We start from the raw sequence: 27024 nt of genomic DNA, 5'->3' as shown, positions 1-27024 counted from the left end.
CTATATTATATCACATGGCATAATTTAGTGTATCTTTCTTTGTCACTGTATTACTCATCATTTTACAAATTACAACTCTTTTATAGGAAGGTAATTCATACTTGGACATAGTGCTAAAATGATGGAGTGTTTTCCTTTTTTCTCAATCACTGATCTTTCAAACTTTTGCATTTAGCAGTATTAATCATGTTTATTAGCCAAGTGTTGTCATAAAGAATGGAATTTCTCTGTTACTTTCATATTCAATTAAAATGGTTTTTTGCTTGCTGCCTCTATCTGCTGCACTCCAGTAATCTATTTACTTATTCTAATTGAGATCCTTGTTCATAAATTCAAAACAAAATCAATACTGCAGTTACATGTTTTTCTAACAATCTATAATCTAAGTGACAGTGTGGGGTGTACCTGAGAGGGGAGGGATCTTAAAATACCTTGAAATGTTCAAGAAACTCTAGAAATGTTCACTCTAACTTTTTTTTAAGTGTTCTGTTTTGTGGACCAGATATATTTTGGAATTCAGTAACATGGTCTACTTAACCTGCTGTTTAAAAGGAATTTGTTATTCAAGTGTGTAATACTAAAAAAGCTACAGTCTGTAAAATTGCTGCAGAAGACCAGACAGAGATTTGAGACACCAAGTGCTGTTTTCTAGACTTTGTGCTTGTTGTAGACAGTAATTACTATGCATAATAGATATCTGGACTCCTAAGTTGAAATTGCTGAATATTGATGATTTCCAAGCACAGCCTGTGCCCAGCTCATTTAACCCACAAAGTGAAGGGTGTCAGGCGGGGTCAGGCCCAGCGGTGGAGGGGGAGCTACTGAAGCTCCAAGATAACCAGGCTCGAGGATAAACTGTAGTAAACTCTTCAGGGCTGAATTCCAGCTGGAACATGGTGACAGTGGAAGGAGGGAATGGCCAGTGCCTCCAGGATTGACAGTGCAGAGACCTGCTGAGCACAGGGTGGACTCAGATGGATGTCTGGCAGGGACTGGTGGCCTCATGTCCTGTGATAGCAGGAGATGGTGACTCAGCCTCTCAGATATTCCCATTCTGATAATTCATTTAATCATGACTGATTATTTCATCCTCAGACATTTAGCTTTTCCTGTTTCCACAAACCAATGTTTTGAAAGTAGGTGATGCTGAAAGTGTCTAAAAATATTTTTTTTCCCATGCTTACGTACTAATTTATTTTTTGAAAAATTCAGGTGCAGGTGCCAGGTGCTCAGCTGTGGTAAAGGAGTGTTGGCTCCTTGCTAACCAAGCAAAATATCTCAGAGTAAAGGTACATGCCACTCATGGTTTGTTGTGCCTTGGTTTGCAGGTGGCAGTGAATCCTCCTGGGACAAGGACAAGCTGCAGTCTCCCATCACGACGGGATCCCAGCACAGCATTGGGCACGCCACGCTGTCAGGGCAGTCCAGCCTTGGGAGTGCACACCCGCTCAGCCCTCTGCAGCAGAACCACCTGCTCACCAACAGTACGTACTGGGATCCTGCTGGGAAAAGGGAGTGCCTGGAGCCCTGCTGGGAGCTGGGCTTGCCTTCCTTCCCAGCCTCAGCAAGGGGGGAAATGATGGGGGACACGTGAGGGACAGGAGGGTCAGGCCTTCCACTGCCAGCTGCACTTGTGTCTCATGTCCAAGCCACCCTGTGCCATCAATCCAAGTCCAAGTGGCTATTCCCTCTTGGAATAGTCACTCACTCACTACTGGATTTGGGACTGTCTGTCTTTGTCAATTCCATGGCATGGATTGAAAGGAAAAATATTCATAAAGTTGCTTCAAATTTTAGCTATATGAGAAAATTCTCTTCCAGATGGAAATGCTGACCCACCAAATAAAATAGGAGAGCGAGGAATTAATGCGAAATGTCCAGTTAAAAGGTCATGCACTGAACCGAGCTATCCAAAACGACTGGAATAAAATGACACAGGTTGGATTTGGAACTTGGAGCTCCCCGAAAAGCCATCTCTTTTCTTTCCCTTAGGAAGGGAGCAGGTGGGAAGCCATCAGTTCCACATCTGTGCACCCAAAGAGGGAAGGAAGGGAAGGAAAAAGTATTCCAAGAAAGATTTGATTTGGGATTGACATTTTAAAAATTATTGAAGAGTAAAGTTATTCCTATAGTTGATGATAGATGAAGAATGAAAAGCTTTTTTATGAACTCTTGTTGCTTGTTTAGGCTCTTTATCCTCCAAGTTTTCAAAGTTAATTTTTGGTGTTAGTTTTAGTGGATGAGTGACATTTCTGTCTCCTTACACAATTTTTGGAGTAGTCAGTTCATTCTCCTCTGCCAGGCCCCAGACCTGAGCAAATCAGAGCTATTGAAATGACTCCTATAAAATGAGTCTGCTTTGTTTGTGGGAAGGTATGGGCCTGAGCATTTTGGATTAAGTGTCAGTAGTTAAAAATCACCAGGTCACAGGACTCAAATTCTCTGTTGTTTGTCCCTTCAATTTATATTCTTGCATAATTCAATACCTAGATTTCTTTTACACACAGACACATTGTATCCTTTGGTCTTAATGATATTTTCCAGTGGATTTTGTAGTAGGTGAATGTCTATAGGCTGTTAAAGGGTTTACTGGATGTCAGACATTATGCCCAATGATTTGCAAGTGCAGGATATATTTTCCTCATAGTCCTCTGAAATGTTTGACGGATTGTGTCTTAAAACTGGTGATGTGCTGTTAAATTCTGTTTGTAGTTTGCATTTCGTTTGCATGTCAATTGGACTTTAAGTAGACATACAACTCAATGTGGCCAGATGGTGTCTGGGAGTTTTGGAACTCTATAGAGGATGAGGAAAGATTATTGGGCTGTTAAGGGAGATCTGCAGGGGAACAAAGGCTTGTGGATGCAGGCACTGGAGGGGATTGTCAGAGTGGTTTGAAGTGAGGGGAGATGTATGTGGGCATTGCTTATTGCCTATCATAATTAATATTGGCGTGGATCATCATATAAAATAGAGAGTGAGTCATTAGACATCACAGTTGTTGATCATGATATGCTCATGTTAAACAGGAATAGTGTGGGAGCTGGGAATATTGCAATTCTGCCTTTCCTGGTGGGCACCGTGGTGTTTTTATATCACTGGAGTCAAATTCTGTAGGAATAACATAAGATATGTCAGTCAGTGGCATTTCTTGTTGTTAGTTCTGTCATACACCAAAAACTGGCCTTCTGGTGACTGGCCTCCTTTAAAATAGTTAGGACAAACCCAAAAGTTGAAAACTTTTTAGCAATAAATTCTCAATGGTTTGTGGTAATGACTAGCTATATGTTTGTGTTATTTAATACTTGCACCTGAATTTTTTAATGAGGATTTCTTATCTAAATGTTATTTAGAAAAATGATAAGACATTTTTGTCTGGCAGAGTGGGTCCTGATTTTTGGGGTTTTTTTCCTGAAAAAGTCAATTTTGGATGCCCGATAGTAGCTATCTCCATGTGGTCCCTCTAAAGAACTCTTGAATGCACAATAACCTGAACAATTTTTTCAGTGAATTGGTGTCTTGCTCTTTCTTTCCAGTGCAGTCATTACTAAATACAAGAAGTAATACACATGCTGAAATGGATATTAATGAAGTATGAGAATCCAATTCTTGCTAGCAGTAACTTCACCTTTTTGGCAATGTCAAGATCTGCAAGTTGATCCAAATAAATTTCATACCTTCTTAAATTGGTTTATATCCATAGCAGAAGACAATTTAAAGTGACATTTTGAAAATTAAAACCTCTGGCAACAATTTTAGCCTCTCATTACGTGTTGCAGTTCACAGACCTTCTGTACAACTGCTCAGTGGTATCTGTAGTCCAAGCCACAGCCTCCTGGAATCAAGAAATAGAGTAAAAGAATTTAGTGTGACATTGCTGAGAAATAGTAATGGGAAGAAGTCTTGGTAGGAGTGTATGATCAGATAAAGTTATTAATAAATATTCATCTGATATGTTGGAAAACATGCAAATTATATGCATGTTTTGTGGAGCTTTTTCCTTCGTTATTTCTCTTAACTAAAGAGATCTCTGAACTGGCGCAGTTGTATATTCATTTTCTGTCCCTCCCCAGCTGTGTATTCCTCTCCCCAGCACAAACCAGCCTTTCCTGGGCTGCACAGACAATTATCCCCTGCGGAACCCCAGAACTGATAAGATTTGCTGCTCTTGGGTTTGAGTGGTGGATGTTGCAGTGGGATGTGAGAGCCCTCAGAGTGTCCCAGGGACATGGTGGATGGTGTGGGCCCTCAGGGTGTTCCATAGACATGGTGGATGGTGTGTGCCCTCAGGGTGTTCCATAACATGGTGGATGGTGTGGGCCCTCAGGGTGTTCCATAGACATGGTGGATGGTGTGGGCCCTGCAGGGTGTTCCGTAGACATGGTGGATGTTGTGGGCCCTCAGGGTGCCTGAATGACATGGTGGATGGTGTGGGCCCTCAGGGTGTTCCATAGACATGGTGGATGGTGTGGGCCCTGCAGGGTGTCCCAGTGACATGGTGGATGGTGTGGGCCCTCAGGGTGTTCCGTAGACATGGTGGATGGTGTGGGCCCTCAGGGTGCCTGAATGACATGGTGGATGGTGTGGGCCCTCAGGGTGTTCCATAGACATGGTGGATGTTGTGGGCCCTCAGGGTGTCCCAGTGACATGGTGGATAGTTTGGGCCTCAGGGTGTCCCAGTGACATGGTGGATGGTGGATGCTGCAATGGGATGTGGTCCCTCAGGGTGTCCCAGTGACGTGGTGGATATCGTGGCACCTCAGGATGCCCCAGTGACGTGTCTGTGCTCTCCACAGGGATAGACCTGCCCTTCATGATGATGCCGCACCCCCTGCTCCCCGTCAGCCTCCCCCCGGCCTCGGTGGCCATGGCCATGAACCAGATGAACCATCTCAACACCATCGCCAACATGGCAGCGGCGGCGCAGATGCACAGCCCCCTCTCCAGGGCAGGGGCCTCCGTCATCAAGGTAAGAATTCCTCATGGCGTGCAGGGATCTGCGATGGTTCTCTCAGCAAGGAGGAGGATGAGACACTGAGTTCACACTGCTCCAGCTCACCTGGGCTGCTCCCAGCTCACCTGGGCTGCTCCCAACACTGAGCAATACCCATGCTGCAGCCAGGGAATTCAGCTGTTCTGATCTGTCAGAGTGAGTCTGTAGTGTAATTAAAAATGGCCACTGACACTACAGGCTGGAGTGAGATCTCTGAAAGCTTCATAACTGTCCTAAAATGTTGTTTAAAGTCAAATTTAAGAGAAAATGCTGTAGGACAAGAATTCTAGTGCGTTGCAAATCCAGAAGAGGTAAATAGCAGAGAAAATTATCACAAGTACATTAGGGAGGCTGAAGAACAAAACAGGAATTCTAGCAGTGCAAATCCAGAGCAGGTAAATACCTCAGTAAATTATCACAAGTACTTCAATGAGTAGAGTCTCTGGTAGCCAAAGCTTTAGCCAACCAGAACTTCCTTCTGGTTGGTTAAAACATATTTGTATTTTGTAAGGCTTGTCATAGTCTCTGCCAAGTAGGCTGTTCAGAAAGGTTCTTGCCTGTGTGGAGAGGTGCTGTCCTGCCACACACTCAAAAATGCATTAAAACAAGAAATTTTCAAAATAGAAGTGTGTAGGATCAGTGTATGTGAAGGATTGGTGTTCTCTAAAACAGTGTGTCCACTTTTTACTGAGCAAAAATGAAAAGTGTTACCAGTCTGACGTGTGTGTGTGTATTTGCATGCACATGTGGGTTTCTTGTTGACAAAGTAAAATGTTGTCAGCTTTGAAAGTTCATTAGTTTAATCCATTTTTCTTTGGGTTTAAATATAGGAGTCTATAGAGCTATCCGTTCTGGAAAGTAAATGTCTTCAATATTTGTGTTCATTTAAACTCATCTATTCCTGTCACTCTAGAATCTGACTTCTGAGTTGCTTTGTTCTTACAACTCTCACTGATTAGCTGAACTGATTTGCTCTCACATCTTTATTGTAAGACATCTTAATTTTAGTGTGTCATTATTTTATCCTTGAGAAAGTCACTGTTCCCAACACTACAGTCCAGTTGTGAGAATCCATTAAGTGAGGGTTGTGTTGTACTTCCTTATGTCACAGGCTGGTGCTTCAGGAGATTTTGTTTCTAATCAAGCAGGGAAAGAAACTCGTAGTGACCAAGCACGTGTTTGTTGTTCATGCCCACGTGTTCTGATAGCAGTATCCTCTCAAGGGGGACAGCAAATGTCTCCTGTCACATCACTGCAGTAAAATTCTACATCCCTCTGCTGTTGAGATTCTGGCTGGGGAGCTTTGTTTTCCTTCTGATTTCCTTTCTGGCCCAAAGCATCTCCAAAATTACCTCAGATTGTTTCTCATTTTTACTGAGAGTCCACTTCCAGATTAGGGCAAATATTGTTCTGAATGCTTTGGTTTTGTTGACTTTTTTTTTTTTCTCTTGGATTCTAGGGAGGCTGGGAAAATTCAGGAGTGACATTTCCCATTAGGATCCCTACTTAGGATTAAGATGTGTAAAAACTTCTCTTTATCATCATTGTACTTGCACAGCTGTTGGCTGGGTGGAGAAAACATCTCTCTCTGATGTCCAGCTGTATCTTAGTTAATGATAATTTCCATTAAACTATTGGAAATCAGTTGAAATTCCATTCATTTTAAACCATAACCTTTCCTTCAAGTGTTCAGAGACCTCTTGACAAAACCCTAATTTAAACACAGCAGTGGAATATTTGTAGCACAAGTAAACTTGCAGAAGCTTTGATTGTATTCTAAATGTTAGCAGTATGTCAACATGAAGATTAAATACATATTTGTAAACAATGCCAGTCCTTTGTAATTTAACCTGCAGTTTTTGCAGGCAGCTGGGTTTCAGAGTGTTATTTAGCAGGCCCTTGCTGATGAGAGTTACTCATTTACAGCAATTTTTTCCCCAACACCTGCACCAGAGGAGACACAATATCTCCACAGCAACACGAGGTCTGGCCAGCACTCTGGTGGGAATTATTTTCTCTCATATTGCAGAGGAAAATGCACCAGTAGCCAATGTGACAGAGGCAGAGTGGGCATCTTTTGCTGTGTTACTCTCACCTGTCAAGTGGTGCTGCATCTTTTTCTAGTTTGTCCTGAGTGCTGAAAGTGTAGATGAATTTTGTTACAGTGTGTGAGGCTCCTTTTGTCCTTTCCTTCCCTTATGTACAATCATCCAGAGCAGAATGATGACCAGTTAACATGAAATTCTTGTACAAAATAAAACATATAAAAGAAAAGCATTACTGTTCCTGCTGTCAGTAATAGTTTTTATTATAGGACATTATTTAAGTGCATTTAATAAGTATGAAACATAGCTAGTTTTCAATAGAGTCCAATCCCAGCATCATGTTTTTACTTAAAATGGGAGAAATGAATCAAATGTATTGAGTGTGTGTCTGTTTCCGTAGTCTGATGACTAAAATACCACTTGGCCTGTTTTCTATAGGTGTGAGGTGAGAATCAGCTGCTTTGTAAGGCTTTGAATGAAGTCATTATGCTTTTTATATCACGTTTGCCATTTAGAAATAAGCTGTTCTACCAAGATATGCATGATCAGCAAAGTTAACATTTAGTGCTCCAGAAAGAAATGTCATAACTATGAAACTTGATTTCTCCCTGACAGGAACACCATAAATTAGGGAGGCACAATGGCCAGGCTCACAAAACCTTCTTAGCCATCTCTAACATGATGTGATGGGATTATAGCAGTACTAGCAGTATTGTGGCTGCAGGTCTGGCAGTGCCCCTGTGATAAATCCAGCCTTACAGGGATTTACTGAATATCTGAAGAAGCTTGCTGGGCTTGAAACTTGGCTCAAATTGCTCAGGGGAATCTCTGTTATTGAGGGTCTCATATGGCCAAAGCAGAATTTGACAGGGACACTGAGTTCACGACCCTCTCTCTTCTCCCTCCTGCATCCAGTTCCTGTTATTTCTTCATTTTTCAGAGCTGTTCTTCAGCTTGACCTGCTCTGCAATCCAGGAATGGCCTGGATGCCAAATGAGGATCAGTCTGGGGTGGAATTTGGCTAAGCACACTTGAGTCATGGGTTGGGCAAGAAAGAGCAGTGGATGCTCAAGGCCAGGCTGGGGAGAGCACCCTGGTCTCGTGGAAGGTGTCACCTCCACCTGGCAGGAGGTGACTTTTAAGGTCCTTCCGTCCCAAACCACTCTGTAACTCTATGAATAAATGTAGCAGTTTACTGTTACAGGATAATCTTGTCCCTGAAACTCAGAAAAATCTACTCAGTGACATTATTTTCAGAAGGAAAGTTGGAATGGGTCCTTTAAAGAAAAGTAAGAGGATTTTTCACTGAAGTTTGTGAAACACTCAGCTCCAGAGAGCAGTAGCTATATAATGTGAAGATTTTTATTTTAAAGTGCACCTGTAACAAATATCACCTTACATGACTAAAAACACTGGTTTACACAATTCCAGCCAAAGAGCAGGGAGAGGGCAGGGGAGAGGTTTGGGGTTAGGAAGGTGGAGGAAAGGCTGGCAAGAGCCAGGTCTGGAGCTGACTGTGATAATCTTGGACTGTTCACTGAAAGTCTAATGTCCTTGGGAATAGGCTGGTGGGAAATACTGAAATACTGGGTCAGGCTGGGCTTGAAATTCTGGGAACCAAACCCAAACCAGCGCCTTAAGCTGCTCCTTTTGTGTTAGACATGCAAAGAGTACTGAGAGTAATGAGGCAAAACTTCATGCCAGAGATCTAAGACTTATTTTCTCCCAAATTTCCTCTGCTTCTCCTTTTACTTACCTTACATATTTTGCACCCTGCTTCCTCCTCTTGCTCATGCCTCACCCTCTTCCTCCTCAGGCTCCCTCCCTTTCCTTCTGGCAAAGAGCCTCTTTGTAGCTGCTGAGGGATGTGCTTCTCTCGAGTAGGAGTAGTTCTGAAAATTGGTTTCCTGCTGTCCATTTTTCTTCTGTTGTCATCCCCTCATGCTTGCTGTATCTCTGCTTTTCTCTTATCTTTCTTGCTCTCGTCAATGTCCGAGTTAGGAATAAATGGTGCTTTTGTTGAGTGCAAATGGGAAACACAGAAAAAACAAAAAAAAATAAAAAAGCTTTAAACAAACGCAGCATTTTTATTTTCATATTTCGTAATTCCTTGAGAATTTCACCCCAATGCACTCGAGAAACTAATTTGATAAACAGAGCAAAGCATTATTTGTACAGTGGGATCTATCTAGACATGCAGTAGAGACTTCTGAGTCTCCTTCTCTTTGAGTTTTTTCTCCTGATTTTGTGGGATTGTTAAGGCATTTGTAAAGGGTGTATATGACATGATTTTAAATTCCCTGAAGAGAGTACAGATGGGCTGTGTAATTATTGCTGAGAGGTGCTATTTTTCTGTGTGCTCTACAACTCACATTCATAATATTTACCTGACAGCCAGAAAAATGTGACCATCTCAGAATGCTCTAAAACACTTCTTCTCACAATAGAAACATTTCCCATTACAGAATTTCTAACATCAGTAATTTCATATCTCTCTGTGCATTCAATCCATTATGAATTGTTTTCAGAATATTGCAACATTTATAAAATCAACCTTCTGTACAATGTATGTGATTTTTCATGTTGTTAGATTTATTCTGTCCTGTTCCATAGCAGGCAGCTGATTGCTGGATGGGGCTGGGATATGTTGGACGAGTGACATGGGAGACAGGAGTTTGTTTGTTTTTTGGAAGGTTCATTTTTGTGGCTGAATTTGAGGTGAAGGAGGAGGGAGTGTGCAGGTTTGTATCTCTTTTTTCACTGATTCAGAGAAATTACTCTGCTGGGAGATGTTCAGATCCTTTCAAATTGCATTAAATACCCTTCTCATCTCCTCCTTTGGAGGGAGGCTGTCCCTCTCCCTGCAGTGCCAAGAACACCTGGCTCCTTACCACCCTCATGGAGATGTTTTAAGCATTGAGAACTTATTTTAAACTTCCAAGTGGAAAAAAAATCCAGTCAGAAACGTCTCTTTTTGCAGAGTTTGCAAAGGAAAATTGTTAGGCCAAGCACATCTAAGCTCTTAGTTCTGGCTCAGATCTTTTTAGTATTAGCTTAGTCATTTGCATTTGTCCTTAATAACTGGTATGGCTCTAATGTAGATGAGGTAGAGCATTTTCATCATTAGTCCTGGGAGTGCCTTTCCTCCCTTCCATGGCAGTGCTGGGTGAAACAATTGAAGAGATGGGCACAAGTACCAAGTTTCCACCGTGAGATCCTTTCCAGTTTCAAGCACTGTTGTGCTCTCAGATTGAAAGTAAAACATCAAGATCTTAATCCAGGAGTGAAGGTTTCCATGGCTGTCCCAGTGACAGCTAATTTAAGAAACGGGGAAGAAGGCAGCTCCTGTTTGGCTGTTTCCCAACACCATCTGATTAGCTGCACTTCTCTGTTTGGCTGAGCAGCTGGCAATTAATGGATTGATAGCAAGTAGTCACAAGGTAATGGAATTAGTGAGTGAACATCTGGTATTAAAATCAGTAAATGTAGGGGTTTTTATGATTTCTTAAATTCTGTGAGAAAATAATTGCCAGTTGACTACAACTGTCTATATGTACACAGTAGGGAAAAAAAGTGCATTTTAAATGGCAAAGTACATATTTTAGGCGAAAGACTTCCCTATACACTGCAAAAGATGAATGGGATCCAGCTGGCTTTCAGACACACAGATCCTATCTTGGTTTTTAGACCAGCTGTTTACCTTGTTCATCTCCAGTACCTACAGCAATCACAGGTACTATAAGTAGCTCAGAAGACCAACAAGTCACCCCAGTCTTTGTGTGTGCTCATTTCCAGGGTGGAATGACTCAAAATCCAAACCAAACTGCTCTTCTCTAGCCCAGAAATGGCTGTGACCATCCTAGTTCTTGTTGGCATCAGGTCAGGTGTAGCCCAGCTCCTGCTTCCTGTGGCAGGGATATTCTTTTCCCTGGAAAAGCCTAAATTGAGTAGTCCATCAGGGAAGGACTGTAAACTTGAGATCAATATTTAAAATCTTCTGGTTATTAGGATTCAAACAGCATTAGTATCAAGTAAGGTCAATTAGAAAGAAACACATCTTATTATTAACTAAAAAAAGGAAGTGTTAGCAATTCTTTGCTGGCTGGAATTGTGAATTGTGTTAACTTTTCTTGTTCTTCTCACTTGGTGAGGATGGGATTCAGACAGAGAGGAGGGAGCAGAGGTAGCTCAGCAAGGAATTGGGGCTGGAGACTCTGCCTGCCCATCCTGGCTTCACAGACCCCTCCAGAGGAGTCAGGCTCTGGTTTCTAGATTTTTTTTTATTTCTGTGCACTCCATTTTGAGAATATGAATGGAGATCTTGCAACCAATGGGAGGGTGAGGTGTGGCATAATGACCATCCCACTGTGCAAGTTAATGCTGGGATTTTTTTTCTGCCAGTTCCTCTTGTTTTTCCATCGTGGTCAACATCAGAAATCTTTCTTACAGCTCTTCAAAACTCTAATCTAGCCCTAAAGCCAGTAGAATCTCCATTTTTCCTTCCTTTCCATTTCATTAGATAGGGTGAATTCCAGCCACTGCAGAGCCCTGTAGAGCAGAGCAGCAGCACCTCAATTAAATATGAAATATCAAGATAAATGTGTGAATAAAACATCCAGGACTCAGACAAACTTCCAAAACTTGCTTGTCAGCAGTGAAATGCCATTAAATCCTCTAGGAACTCATTAATAGATTAACATTTGGAAGAGTAATTACAACTACATTGCAACTAAGAATAAAGAAAAATAAAAAGGCAAATCCAGCAACATCATTTCTCTAAACTCTTGACATAAAAGGAGGATCAATACTATAAAAAAGCAGAGGTAAGGAATTAAGGCCGAGATGATTATGTCAAAAATAGGTAAGCTGTTCATATATATTTCAAATAAAACCATGTGTAGTATTTGCTATTATTGGTGTGGAATACTCCCTCACAGGGGACGGCAGAGGGATATTGAGCTGAAATCAAGGATCTGTCTGGAAATGGGGTGAGTTCATGACTTCAGTGCCTTTAAGCTAAATCACAACTAAAATCAACAATGTCAAGCTTTGTAGCTGCATTTTCCAAGGCAGAGAAGGACACTGATTTTTAGTGAGACAAATATATTGCCCTTCAAGAGGATTAAATACTGGAAAAGTCCTTTTTGAGAATTTATGTTACAGCTCTGTAAAGGAAGGAAAAAAATGAGATACAGTAGGTACTGTGGGTAGATAAATAGGTGAGATCTTGAGAAATGTTTTCATTTTTCATAAAATTCTCACAATCTGTAGAACCCTTATGTATAATTAATTCAATTATAACCTGGAATATTAATCTTGCAAATTTATGAATATGAATAAATATAAATGGGGAAAATATTACTTTATTTAGGAATGTTTCTTTATTACTGTGAGTTTACCTTGTGTGTGACCAGGCTGCCCTGCATGGTGCAGGGGGAACTGAGCCATTTTCAGGGGAAAAAAATATATGAAAAGTAACGAGGTTATAAAATACATAGATGACAAATCAAATGAAGTCATCGACGTGTAAAACAAAATGTTAAGATTTTAGATTTGCAATTTTCCTATTTAAATGCCCTCATTGATTTGTTACAAATACTGTTAACCCTGTGTTTGGAAAATGGTGAGGACATTATCACTTGTGTTCTCATTTGTAATAAAATAGATTAACTTGCTGTGAAATTTTAACTAGGCTGAGACACAACAGTAGCTACCTAATGAACCAGAGCACATTGCTGTTAAGTAGCTAAATAGATGCATACTGATTACAGGACTGAAAAATGGAGCTGTTTACCAGCAAAAGAAGAGTCTGCTCATAGCATTATTCATTATAGGAGGGGAAATTCAGCACATTTCCACATAAACATTTAGAAATGGACAATTTCTTGATCCGTATGCAGCCTCACATGGTGATACTCCAGCCTTATTTGGAGCATATATGATAGAGAGGGAATTTCAGCTTCTTTGTTGCTTATAGGGAAAACTCTGCATTCCCAGTGCCTGTACATTGGTGTAGCTGGTAAGACATTAGATAAAATAATCAGCTAATTCTCTTAGAAAGTGACTCACTGTGTGATTTAGAAGGACATTTTTATTTGACACTTGTACATCTGCCTGAAGATTTCAAACCAAGACCCTGAGTCTGAAAGCAAATTATTCCAAGCAGAGATTATTTCATAATGAGAGACAATGGGAAATGCAGTTACCAGAAGGAGCTGGAATACTTTGCTTTTCCAAATCATCAGCTTTTGAATTACTCAAATAACTCCCATTTAAGATGACATATATGGCTGTTTGTGTGATATCTAAGTGTTAATTCCTAGTCATATTTGTTCATAGGGTTTTTTTGCGGAACAGTTGGCATGTCCTCTCCTTGGCTATTCATTTTCATAGTTGCAGTAGACAATGAAATTTACTTAAACTATGCACTCTTCTGTAAAATTAATCATTTCAAAATGATATCTTAATTGTAAATTGAGTGCTCTTTGTGGTTAAAAGAGAGGAAATAGTGCCAAAGAGGACTGTTAAAACTGAAATCCATGCAAATGAAATTGCAGTCAGTGTTGTAACCTGTTAGTAGGAACCTATTTGGAAGCTATTATTTGCACAAAGGTAAAAACCACACAGGATTTATCCACTCAAGATTGCATGGGTATGGTTTGTTATTTAGGACAGTACTTTTTGGGGTAAGAATGTGCCTTTCAAAAGCAGCTCAGTAAGCAGCACATCCACAAAGTCCCAACTCCATTTCACTCATCTGTTCATCTCAGCAGCCTCCAAATTCTCTCTTTTGGAGGCCAAAAGGAAGAAAACATAGGAAACTTTAAGCTCAGTGAATTGGATCTTTTTTTTCCTCCCACAGAATTTGAAAACTAATTTGTATAAAACCATTCAGTTTTCAAAATTATAAAAACTTGTGACTCAACATAATAGACTCATATCTGTTAAATATTATCATTAAAAGTCTCCTTTTCAGATCTATTAGTTACTGTACATTCATTAAATAACAGATAATTAGTGAAACTGATCCATTGAGGATTAACAGCTATGTAATAGATACACATCTGTTACATGGTTTTGGGGCTGGGTTGTTATTTAATGTACAATAACAATCCTATTAAAACCAGGTCTGGTGCCACATTTTCAGCTGGTGTGGTTGGAGTAGGGAAATGCCATCCCATGCTGTGAGGAGGATCCAATCTCATGTTCCCTTTGCATAACTCCCAGAAGTATCTGTAAATACAAAGATGAGTGTGGCTTAGAGGGATGGTTTTAATGGGTAACAGAATATTCTTGTTGATCTTGCTGGCAGTGTAATTAATGAATTGCCCTGATACCTCCAAAGAGCAGATTTTATATCAGGGATTTATAATGGAAAAACTTCTAGAAACCACCATGTGCTTCCCAAAGCTACATTATTGATTCAGGCTTCCGCCTAGAAAACTGCATAAAAACTTAAGATGCTTCTGAGCTTATTTTCCAGAGTACACAGTAAATTGCTACCAAGGAGCCAGATTGAATATTTCTAATTAAACATCTTCAGAATAGGTTAAAAGGAGGAAAGATTGCAAAGTTCCTTTGAGACAACTTTCCCAGATGAACTCTAATTGTGATTTTTTTGTGAGGTGGAGGCAAGAGAATCTCTTTTTTTAAAAAAAGGAAGTTAGATTTTAGTTCTGGGTTTGCACAGGAAGCAGGTGATGGCCAGGGATGAGGGCAACGCCAGAGGTTCAGTTTCTGGAGTTCTGTAAATTCAACCATTTTTGCTCATTAGTGTCTCTCCCTTGGAATTACACCTTCAAGGACTTGGATAGAGGTTTTAAAACATAGAAGGCATTTTAGGAGAAAAATATCTGGAGTAACTCAGGCCCTGATTGTCCCTTTCAGAAGATTCTCATTTTCTGTTGGTTCTGGGAACAGGAATGAAGAGCACTGAAATTTTCAATTCAAAGTATGTGTGTGGAAACACTGGATTGAAAGAATCTCAGGTGGTCTCACAATCTCTTGTCTTAAGGATGAATTTTTACTTATGCCTTGTTTTTCTGACCTGTTCCTAAAGATTTTTACTGATGAAAATTCTATGGCATCTTTAGGCAACTTGCAAGTATAGATACACGGAAATACAGAATTTAATTTTGCGTTTTAAATTTTTTTTATATTTCTTACCCATTTTTTTTCCCTCCTTACCTCAAGTATTACATATATTTAAATTAGAGGTTAATATCAAAGGTTCTTGTGCAAATATAAACATGAGGTTTTGTGAGCAGACTCTTGTTTTGGTTAACCACTGGTGCTTTTCATGCAAGATGGAAGTTTGTACCAGAGCCACAGCATTTTATCATTTGTTCAGGTGCTGTCCTGAGAAGATACTGATGTAATTTATTCAAGTACAGATTCTAGTTACAAATTCACAAGTACAGATGCTAATTACAAATTTGACTGCATTTAGTGACAGTTCAGTCCAACTGTGAATTGTTTATTTGAAATGTGACTCATATATGGCAATCTCTCTACCTGTAGATTAAAAGTAGTTCGTGAAAGCAACATGAAAGAATATTTTATATGTTCCTACGTGTGAAAAACTTGGAACATAAAAAGTTGCCAACAAGAAAAAGGTGGCAAATGATCAGCTAAGCTCAGACACATTGTTTGTAGAAGCCAGTGTTGGTTTTGGCTGTAGATGACTACACTGCTCTTAGACACGAGTTCTGTTCTCTGTTTACCTCACCAACACCATTTGTTACCATTACTTTTAAGCCAACCTCACTGTTTTAGCCTGAACCTCGGTGAAACCCGTGGATGAAAGGACCCAGCCTTGCTTTGCTTCTGTTTGCAGGAGAGGATCCAGGACAGCCCTTCCCCGGCGCCATCCCTGGAGGACAGCCAGCGGCCCGGTAGCCACGCATCCTCGCATCCCAGCAGCAGCGTGTCCAGCTCCCCGTCCCAGCTGGATACCACCCCCGACAGGATCGGTCAGTGCCGCTGCCTCATGCCCCTCACGGCCCCTCGCTCCCCTCACAGCCCTTCACAACCCCTCACAGCCCCTTGCAGCCCCTCACAGCCTCTCTCAGCCCTTCACTCCCCTCACAGCCCCTCGCTCCTCTCATTCCCCTCACAGCCCCTTGCTCCCCTCGCTCCCCTCACACCCCTCACAGCCTCTCTCAGCCCTTCACTCCCCTCACAGCCCCTCGCTCCTCTCATTCCCCTCACAGCCCCTTGCTCCCCTCGCTCCCCTCACACCCCTCACAGCCTCTCTCAGCCCTTCACTCCCCTCACAGCCCCTCGCTCCCCTCACACCCCTCACAGCCCCTTGCTCCCCTCACAGCCCCTTGCTCCCCTCATTCCCCTCGCAGCTCCTTGCTCCTCTCACAGCCCCTCGCTCCCCTCGTTCCCCTCACAGCCTTTGTGTGCTGGGAACGCGCAGGGAAGCGCTCGCTTGATACAGAATGCGCGGGAAGTTCATCCCTTGGTTTTTTAATTAAAATTAAACACAGTCTCAATCTGCGTGAAGGAAATACAGGTTGGGTATTAGGAAGATGTTTTTTACAGAAGGGTTGATAAAGTTCTGGAATGGTCTGTCTGGGGAGGTGGTGGAGTCACCAGCCCTGGATGTGTTTAAGAAAAGACTGGATGTGGCACTGGGTGCCATGGTTTAGTTGAGGTGTTGGGACATGGACTCAATGATCTTAAAGGTTTCTTCCAACCTAGTAATTCTGTGAATTCTGTGAAGTTCATCACTCAGCAGAGCCCAGCCCCTCCTCTTGGGTTACTGCTGTGCCAATATCCCCTGCACAGAGGGATCACCCCTCTGCGATCCTCTGTGATCACCCTCACCCTTGCGCCCTTCCCTGGTCCAACCATCTCCCTCAGCATGCTTGGGTAGGGAAGTGCTGCTCAAGGCACCTGCCATTGAAAAAGAACAAGGTATCTTTTTCTCTGCTTGTGTCAAAGAAAGTTGCAGATTATATGATGACTTTTTGTTCCAAAAACCTCCTTATGCCCACACATTCCTTCATCACCCTGAGGCTGAGGCCTTTCTGGCTTTTTTGGTCCTTTGACAACCTGTGCACTATCGATTAAAATGCTAATTCCGTCTAGAGGAAGTTTAGATCCTATTCTTGGTGCTTCCAAGAGGGATCTAGGGCAAGTCAATTAACATCTCCTCACGTCAGTGCGTGTCAACACTGCTGTCTCCTCATGGCCTGGAGCCCGTGCAGGCACTGCTGAGCCAGATTTAAACCACAGAAGCCGTGCGCTCCGGGTGAGTCACTGGAGAACTCCCTCCCATGCACAGCCTACCCCTGGGATTTTGCTGTTCTGACCCTGGTCCTTGCAGCAGCACCACAGCACTGCCCAGCACAGTGGATAGAACCTGGATGTTCTGCCTAAATCTGTGCACACACAGAGACTGTGAAGTAGATTTCCCTCATCTTTTTCTTGTGTAAAATAAGGCTGGAAATACACAGGACAAGAAACTTTTAAATTCCTGTAGCAGCAGTGAAAAGAGGCTGTTGATGTCTGTATGTAAAGATCTAGTGTTGTAAAGATATGGATAAATGTTTTTCATTAACAGAAATACAATGATTTTTACTTTTGCTATTATAAAAAGAAGCTCTCCCTAAAACATGGTGATGAAGTTTGTAACAAGTGTCCTCCCTGGAATAACTGTGAAGTCTGTAATTGGTAGATTGCAGAGAAGGAAATGTTTTAATCAAATAAAAGCAAAGAAAGAGGCATCCTGAACTCATAAACTGCAGGTGTTAAGTAAAGAATTCCCTTCAGCACTGAAATGTTAGGGGGTGTTTTGCTGTCACCAATCAATTTGGGCTATGATCTGGCAATCTGTTTTTATTAAGCTTACTGCTTTATAGATAATTACTAATACTTAAAGCCTTAAATATATTTTCCCCCAAAATTATTTTTGTGAAGTACTTTTCCCATTAATTAATTAATTTGAACATTTCATAAGAAATCACATTCATCTCAGTAGTAATTTGTGTTCTATCTTGGTATCCTTGTCTAATAAACTTGAGTAGATTAGCTTTTACTGCATATTTTACTTGGCTCTAAGAGTTAAAATACCAAAATATCAACCAAGAGGAAATATAATTTAATATTTTATTTTCTCTTAACACTTTTTTACTGATAGTGTTATATAAATGTGCCCTTTTTTTTTTTTTTAGCCATGCTGACCAACAGCAGGGAAGGAGAACTCATTGACCAAGAAACTGGGACCAGCCTAAAAAAAATACAAAAGGAGAAAGGTAAAATCACAGACTGTTTTCCATCTCAGGCATTTAATTGCACTTATTATGTGTTTTATTCCTTTTTCTCATGTTCTGCATATGCAATGACGTTATATTACTAATTTAAGAGAACTAAGTGCTTAATTGCAATGAATAATGTATCCAGTGAACTCACATGGAAGTGTAAGCAATGAGAACTTTGCTTCTCTCTGTTTATATAGCATGAGGGTAATATTTTGCAGGTCTTTTGGCTCAATTATTTATGAAGTTCCAAGCAAATATTTGATCAGTCATGTGCTATTGTTTGTTTGCCTTCAGGGGATGTGTGTGCCGACTGCTCTGATGCTCTGGGTGAACAATATAATTTTATATTGTCTCACCAGTGAGGGGCAGCAAGGGAAGAGGTGATGTTTGGCCTGGGGCGTTTCTCCTGTAGGCAGGGAAGTGTTTCCTCTGCTGGGCTCTCCTTGCAGATGTTCTTGGGTGCTGGAGGAGGTGAATACCCAGGGATTTATTCTGGGAAAGTACTGCAGAGAGGTGTTATGGGGGATAGTGAGGTTTTAGACTGAAAAAGACGTGAAGAGAAAGAAAGAGAAGGAAGAGACAACATAAACTAAATGTACTTGTAAGTCTACTGAGAATATTCATATTTTTCATCATAAATGAAAGCACAAACTGATTTATATTTTGGTTGAGGTGATTTTCGTGTATTTTCAGAGGAAGCTAAAAGGCAGGCATAGACAATTTTATGGGCTACTCAGAAGAGAATTTGGACCCCCTCCGCGCCCTGTGGTTCCAGAGTTATATAAAATTATTTGAGCAGTGTCAGGGTTTTGTACAATCAGCTCTATTCCTTAGAGATCTGTGACTGATCCAGTCATGGGTAGGAAGAGCCTGAAACTTCCTCCTTATATTTTGTATTTCTGTACTCAACTCTCCTTGAAGACAGAAGCTGTTTTCTATTCACTGGTTTTTCTGGACATTTAAGCACTTTCCTCATGAACCCCAAAAGAGCCCTTCTGTGCCATGCCAAGGTAATTTTCTGTCTGGATCATCCTGCTTAAATCCTTCCCTCTTGACTCCTGTTGACATTTACAGAAAGTTACCAGCCATACCTTCACTCCTAAGATTTAAAAATTACATTTCTGTAGTAATTGCATAGTGAGTATTTAATCTAAGCCTGAAAGTGTAGTTGATTATAATTCTGTTGAACTGTACATGGTTTCTTGCCACATGTTCAGTAATTTTTCAGTGAAACAATTCAGTATCCTGTGGGGTTCAAACATGCAAATCATGTACTTCTTGGTAGTAGCAGTTCTGTCACTCAGGATGGATGAATGAAGGTATAGTTTAAAAATCTGAAAAAATAATTCAAAAATCCCCAAAGCAAAAATAATTGAACCTCCACCACCTGTGAACCCAATTCCCAAGCTCCTGTGATCATTCCTTTTAACATGGATGAAATCACAAAGATCTGATGCTAACAGTTTGTGTGCCATAATTCTCCTTAAGATTAAAGTTGTGTAGGTTTATTCATTTCCTAGTCTACATTTTTGCATAATTTCTTTAATTGATTAAGTACTGGGAAATACGTCTTTATACATGTGTTAGTTCTGCATGCACTTAGGGGATGTTTTTGGAATTAATTTAGTGTGCAGAGATCCACCTGCATCAGAAAAAAATGCTTTGAAATCATGAGACATTTTAAAATATTATTTTAGAGGCAGAAAAAAGTTTCTCCTTTTCTGCTTGGTCTGCAGATGTCAAGTTTTTCTCAGAATATATGAAGATGAGAAATTTATTTTTTGTTGTCATGTACAGATGTGATTTTCCAAGTCACCCTGTGGCTCCAGAACCAGAACCTTTTGATGAGATTATAGTGGGACTAATACAGAAATTGTAAAGGCACCAACCTTTACATCCAGGATTCCAAGCTGATTTGCATTAATCAGCGGGACAGACCTATACTGCACTTTCTGTAGGAACTACTGGGGTTAGTCCTCACTGATTTGTCCCAGTCCTGTGTGGATTCTTTGTTCCTAATGCTGTTATTGTTTTCTCCTGTATAATTATTTTGGGCTCAGTTATGTTGAGTGGTTTAGAGTCAGGTGTGGACAGTGTGAGGAGTGGGATCTGTGCTGCCTTGCCCTGCAGAAAACGTCTATGTAATTTGTATACAGAGCAAGCTTTGTTTTTCCAAACCTGCCATTGCTCTTACCAAGGCAAAATATATTCACCATGGAAAAGATTTTCAAAGTTATTAAGAAGGAATGTAGTTAAAATAAAAGTATCAACATTTATTAAGTATGACAAGTAAGCGGTTTATACAACCGTGGCAAACATATGTTTTCACATCTGTTTTGAGTAATATCATCATGATTTTAAAAATGATTTATAGCTCTGCAGGCCATAAAATGCCAGCTTTGCTGTAAGTTGGAAGTTTTCAAACAACAAAGAAATTATTGAAGGCATATATTGAACGTGTGGTTGTGTTATACGCCTTGACATAACTTCACAAAGCTGAGCTCTCTACAGCAATTAAGACAGCAACAATTGAAAATTAAGGAACTCAAATTTATCAGGAGTACTGTTTATTGAAATCTTAGCATTAAAAAAATGATTAAAGTTATTGTAATGATTACAGACAAAATATCCCTCAGGATACACAGGTTTTGTTTTCCATATCCCATTTTAAGTGATCTCAGCAACAGACAAAACTGTGCCACTTTGTTCTCATCAAAGTAATTTCAGGGTAATTAGGGCTGAGGAGAACATGGCTTCACAACAGTGCTTCTTTAAAAGACAGTTAATATGAGGTTGTTGCAGTTCCTGTGTTGGTGGGGCAAAATGTCCAGAATTGGTGGTTGTCTCTTGCAGAGCATTTAGAGCCCAGTTACAGCCATACCTGTAAGCTTTTTGAAGGAGAAATGCCATTAAATCTCAATTACTCTGCTTCTTTTCATCATCCTTTTAGAGGAAATATGGTCAGATTTAACATTAGAGGGCAACAAAGTTAAACATCTTTGGAAGTCTGCATGGTTTGGGGTCTTTTTATATATATCTAAAATTGTTTTACTGCATGGATTACATACAGTACTATATTTTTGTCAAATGCCTTTTTCTGGCATGTTACACCAGCCTTTTGCCTGTGCATCCATTTCTGAGTGAAAACCATATCAAGAGTAATCTGCACTTTATTTTGAAATCACTAGTTCAAGGAAACAGTTACAACCCCCCCCCTAGAACACAGCCCACATTTTACCTGCACAATTACTCACAGAAACTACACTTTAAATTCAACTGCTTCAATACATATCCTGGAAAAAATCTCTGTTGTGTGGGGTAGGATTGTGTTTGACACAGCCCTGTATAGGCTTTACAGAAAGCTCCATATGAATTCTGGCATTAGGAAGGTGAAATGAGCCAGAAAAGAATTTGGCCGTGCCTTCCAGCCGGATTTAGATGCTGCTACAATTATTCTGTTTGACTGCATGACAAGAAATATTTCAAACTCCTCACACAGGCTGGAGCAATAAAAGGCCCAGCTCTTGCCACAGTGAAATCAGTGGGGATGTACAGGATGTCTTCAGTGGGAACACTTTGACCAAAGCTTGGTCTTTTGGAAGGTTTTTCCCCCAGCTCGTGCTGCTGGTTGTTATCCAGACAGGGATAGCGTGTTCACTTGGGGTTTGGGGTGCAAACCAGAGGAAAATACTGTAGGAAAATTCCATTAATGACCATATTGTCAGACTTACCCACTGTTCATGCAGGCTATGAGTACAAATAAATAAGATTTTTGCTGAGAAGGGGGCTGCCCTGCACTCCCAGAGCTGCTCCCTCCTCCAGCCCATCCTGCATCTCCAGAGCCCAAATCCAGGCTCTGGGGCTGTGTCCCATGGCCCAGCACATGGTAGTGTCCAAACTCTGCATCTGGCAGCTCTCCCTTCCCAGTCCATTAAAGAACACCTTTTCCTTTATTGCTTCAAGGAAAGGGGAATTTTGCATCATTTCTGTCCGCTGAGTGAAATATTTTCAGATGGCCAGAGACCATGGTAATGAAAGAATAACCATATTTATTTATTGGATTTCATTAGCAGAAAAGAGGGTTTATGCTGTTTAAATTAATCACTGCCAAAGGACCGGGCTACTCAGGATATGAGGGGAGGAGAATGAGCAGGTGCAGAACACCTGAAACAGCAACAGGCTACTGGGGCTGTGCTCCAGAGAGAGGACTTTCCCAGCAATTAATCTGAAAGCATCCAGATGGAAAAGGGAAGGAAGGAGAAGGGGAACAAGGAGCACGAAGCTGAACCACACGGTGGCTGTGCAAAGTGTGCAGGAGGTGCCAGCACCTCACATGGTCTCTGTGCTGCTTGTTTGACCTGTCAGTACTGGCAACTTAAAGATATAATGAGAAAAAAAGCTGTTTTCTTCACAAATGTGCTCATGAATACATGAAGAACTCCCCAAATCAGGAATGAAACCATGTTCATTCTGGTGTCTGAGTGTGTGTATCACAGGCCTGAGGTTGTTTCATCAGCAGTGGGTGCAATGGTACATGAATTTAAGGGTTTCTTTGTCTCAAACCTTGAGTGACATGTGCAGCGCAAGTGTCCTCTGGATAAGTCAGAGATATTTTTATATTTTCTATCCTCAGAGAATACTGAAAGATAAGAAGCACAGTGCTCTATTCTGGGTGGAGGCATTTTCCACAAGTGTTTTTTTGTTTTTAAATTTAACCTACAAATGAACTGACAGCTGTTAAAAAGGTGGCCTAATAGTAGATGTGATTGTCTGTCAATCAGTCAATCCAAAAAAACCCAAACCCATAAAACCAAGGCAGACTCTATTAACACTTAGATTCACAAAATGTAAATAATTAATAAAGGTAAAGCTTTAATTTTTGAAGTGTCTGTACTCATGATGTTATGATTGTGTGCTTAACCATTGCTGAAAGATTTATAAATATAAAGGCAATTGTGCAAGAGATCCTAGTGAAGTACTCCAAGGTCACACCTTTTACATTAAGTTTATATTAGAGCTTTATTTGCAGAATTATTTTTAGGAGTGCTCTTTTTCTGATGCGTAAAATACCTACTTCACAGTTAGCTTGCCAGATGGGCTAAGGCAGTTTCTTGCATTGATATATAATTTATTAATATGTTTAATTTATTAAATTTCAGTGACTTTAATGTACTGCCGTGTAAACACTGTATAAACATGGTGAAATAATGAAATGTTCTTTACTGAAAAAGCTTTGAAACAAATTTTTAGTAAGGTATTCATTCATGTCAGTCTGTGCAATAAAATGGGCAAATAAGAGGGAGATCAGGAAGCTATTCTTCAGTCAGTTGTCTCTTCAGGGACATTCCCACTTTTCCTCCAATACTGTAAATTGTTTTATGTAGGTTCATCTGAGCTATATAAAATTTGAAGAGTATAAAAAGAGGAGAAAAATTGTTGATTTTCACCCAGTGACCTAAGAAAGCTTTTGAATTAGGCCCAGGAATCTTTCCTTAGCACCGGTCTTAAACCTGACGCACTGGATTCTCTGCTTGGTGTTAGCTGTGGCGCAAAGTCATTAACCTGAGATCTGCAGCTGGTGACATTCTTAATGTCTGTGAGTTATTTAATAAGTTTGCCTTCAATCCTCATTATGGGCAGTAGGATGTGGACAATCTGTGTCCTGAGAGGTTGCTGAATGTTTTTGTCATTCAGAAAATCCTTGGGATCTTGGGGAATGCACCAGCAGGGGCTCAGCCTCCTCTGCCTGGGCACCAAACCTGCTCAGGGGCACTCTGCTCCTGCATTTGTGTGCCCAAGTGTGCAGCTCTGCACCCACAGAGGAAGAAGAGGATAAAAATGCAGATAAAAATTCAAATTAGTCATAAAAATTGTTAATTCGTGACTTTGGAAGTTTTGCGGTATTTGTGACGGAGGGAGACCTTCAAGAAATTCGCAGAAGCTGCGCTTCATAAAACACAGTTCTTTCCTGAGGGTTCCTTCCAGTGAGCCAGAGTTTGTCCTGCTGCCCACAGCTGGATGTTCCAGATCAGTGAAATGCAGAGCTCATGATTGTGACAGCAGTGTGTGCTCCTGCTGTCAGAAGAGCAAACCCAGCACTGGTGGATGGTATTTTGTGTAGCATTTTTTGTGTACTCAGGAACTTTTTTCCTAATTTGATCTTAAATACCTAAGATGGCTCTGTGGAGTGTGTCTCCTGTGTAACAGTCACATTAAGATGGCAATTAAGGGCTCTGTCTTCCCTTTTGTGGAGGACTTGCTGCCCAGAGGCTTCTGGGGACAGCAAGGCTGAGACAAAATTGCACATTAAGGTTAATCTCCAAAGTGGTTTAGAATGCTTAGTGCATTAGAATATTCCTGATAATAAAAAGTAATAAATCCTTAGTGAACTTCTAACCCTAACCATGCAAGGGATCTGTGCATAAGATAGTGAAGTAACCTCAGAGTGGAAGTAGAAAAAGATTATTCTTGATGTGTAGTCATGAAACCAGAAAAAATATGTTCTTCATTATATCCCAGACATTGTGTTGAGTTCCTTTGATAAAGTTACGTGAATTCTTATTAGCAGAGCTGATAATGGCCCATGTGCTCCTCTCAGAAGCCACTGGGGCTGCAGAAAATCAGATTTCATGTTTGATTGTTGGGGCAGAAGGCACCACTCCAACACTTGGACTGTGTATGGGATTTGTGTGTCACAGCCACAGTGGTTTCTGGGGATGGACAGTTCTCTCAGTCAGTTTTTCATATGATCAGCTGTCCTTTGGAAATTCACCATTGTGCCTGAAAGAGCAGGAGCCCACAATTGTAATCAGTCAACAAAACTTCAACTGGATTAGCTCAGTTTGTTACAGCCTGGTGCTGATAATGCCAAGGTTCTAAGGGGGATTTTATCCTTGCATTGGATAAAATTTCACTGAAGAGCTGGACTTGAAAATCCTTGTGGGTCCCTTCTGAAGATTCCTAGCCATGAATATCATTCTTGTAGCAGGACTGATAAAAAGATGGAAGGGGAGACAGCTGTGAGCTCTGAAATTGGAGGCGAATGAGTACAAACTAGAAAGAGGGATTGCTCCAATACAGAATTCCCCAGCACACTTCTTTGGTCATGCTTGGCCTTTCCATGTTGGTGTCAAAATACCAACTGATTTATTTTCTTCTTTTATTTTGTAGTCAGTATGAAAGTAGTTTCCAAAGCAGATTTTTCTTCTAGTTGACAGAATGTGACAGGCTATAACAAGCAGTTTAATAAATAAAATTCTGCTTCCAGGTGTATTCCGAGATGTTATAATCTATAAAACATGGTGCAGTTTTGAATCTGTCTGTTTCACCCGTCACTGGGGCTGCTCTGTGATATTTTGATAGTTGGAGCTGGCTTGTGTGAATTTGCTGACATATCCTGTGGCTGTTTTGGGAGCAAGTTGTCAGCAAGGGGATCCAGAGCTGTACAAATTTCACTGACAGTTCAGTGGAGAGCCTCTTGTGCTGTGCTTGGAAGATGCCTTTTTATGTGGAATATGCTGGATGATGGAGAATCTCCAGGAGATGGCTGAGCTGGAGCAGAAATTGGGATGTGTGTGTATACACGTGCCTGCTCACAGAGGCCAGAAAATAACATGTTCAGAAATTGTTCAGAAAATACCATGTTATTTATCCATCTGTAATCTCTGGGGACTTTTTAGATGCTGTCGATTAGGAGACTGTATTTGTTATTGCTGTCTTGGTATTTTTTAGTTTGAAAATCTTAAAATTGACTGTAATGATGGCAGCCTCCAGGCAAAAGTGTGGAGAGATTCACATATTAAAGGAGGAGTCACCAGAGCTGCTGTTTGACTTGTGACATTATTGTCATTATTGTCATTATTGCTGAATGGCCTTCGGCACTCGAGGCAGGAGGGATTTAGGCAGAAAGGAGAGTTGGAATTGCTCTATAAAACCATAGATCTATATTTATACTTATGTATATTTCTATTTATATGCCATCTATATTTATATATACTAAATTCTAGTCTAACTCATATATTACAGGGAAAGCATAATATTTCTGTAAAATCACCAGCAGTAGTAATAACAATAATAAGGATTATATCATGGCATAATTTCTTTGTACAAAGCTTTTGATATTTAAAAAAAAGAAAAGAAATTCACCACTATTCAAAAACTCATTAATAAGTTCCTTAGTGACAGTTCTGTTGTTTCAAGAATGGTCATTGTTAATTTCTCTCCATAGTCAGGTGTGGAATACTCAGCAGAAAATGAGTCAAGTATTTCTAGATTAGGGTCTGATTCACAATAAGAATTCTCTTTAATACACAAGATAACTTTTCAGCAGCCTGTTTTAGGATGAGTGTTCTGTAAACATCACTTCCTATATGGCTCATATTAAATAATGTATGGAGCAGGCTGGAGCTTTAATTTTACACAGCTAGCAGCTCATATATCATCAGTCACATAAAATACTGAGGGTAAATGGTCCCAAGTATCTGCAAAGTATGATTATCTTTCTGGAAGAGCTGTTGCCAAATTGGCAGAATCAGTGTGGAGTTTTTTCACCAATGAGGGCCAACCTACACAGATTATGGGGGTTAGTAAATTGTAATGCCAGAATTGAAGTCTCAAATTTTGCAGTTTGTTCTTTTTGCTCGATTTTTTTCTTATAATTTCTGCTGTTTTGAGCAGCAGAGTGGCTGGGCTGGGGCTTTCCTGGCTGACTGCAGTG

At 40.6% G+C, this 27024-nt stretch overlaps 1 protein-coding gene across 3 annotated transcripts in view; it reads left to right on the top strand.

Annotated features, from left to right (window-relative positions):
• DACH2 (dachshund family transcription factor 2) overlaps positions 1-27024 on the top strand; it is a 242103-nt gene that overhangs the window by 180368 nt on the left and 34711 nt on the right. For all 3 annotated transcript variants that reach the window (XM_030967999.1, XM_030968000.1, XM_030967998.1), the window contains exons 4-7: positions 1329-1484; positions 4797-4969; positions 15875-16010; positions 18222-18302. In XM_030967999.1, coding sequence (XP_030823859.1) covers positions 1329-1484; positions 4797-4969; positions 15875-16010; positions 18222-18302 — 546 coding nt within the window. The remainder of the gene's footprint in view (positions 1-1328; positions 1485-4796; positions 4970-15874; positions 16011-18221; positions 18303-27024) is intronic.

The sequence above is a fragment of the Camarhynchus parvulus genome, chromosome 4A (assembly GCF_901933205.1).
Source record: "Camarhynchus parvulus chromosome 4A, STF_HiC, whole genome shotgun sequence".
In the NCBI taxonomy this organism is placed as follows: Eukaryota; Metazoa; Chordata; class Aves; order Passeriformes; family Thraupidae; genus Camarhynchus; species Camarhynchus parvulus.
Note: the sequence above shows the minus strand (reverse complement) of the source record. Positions and strands in the feature narration are given on the sequence as shown.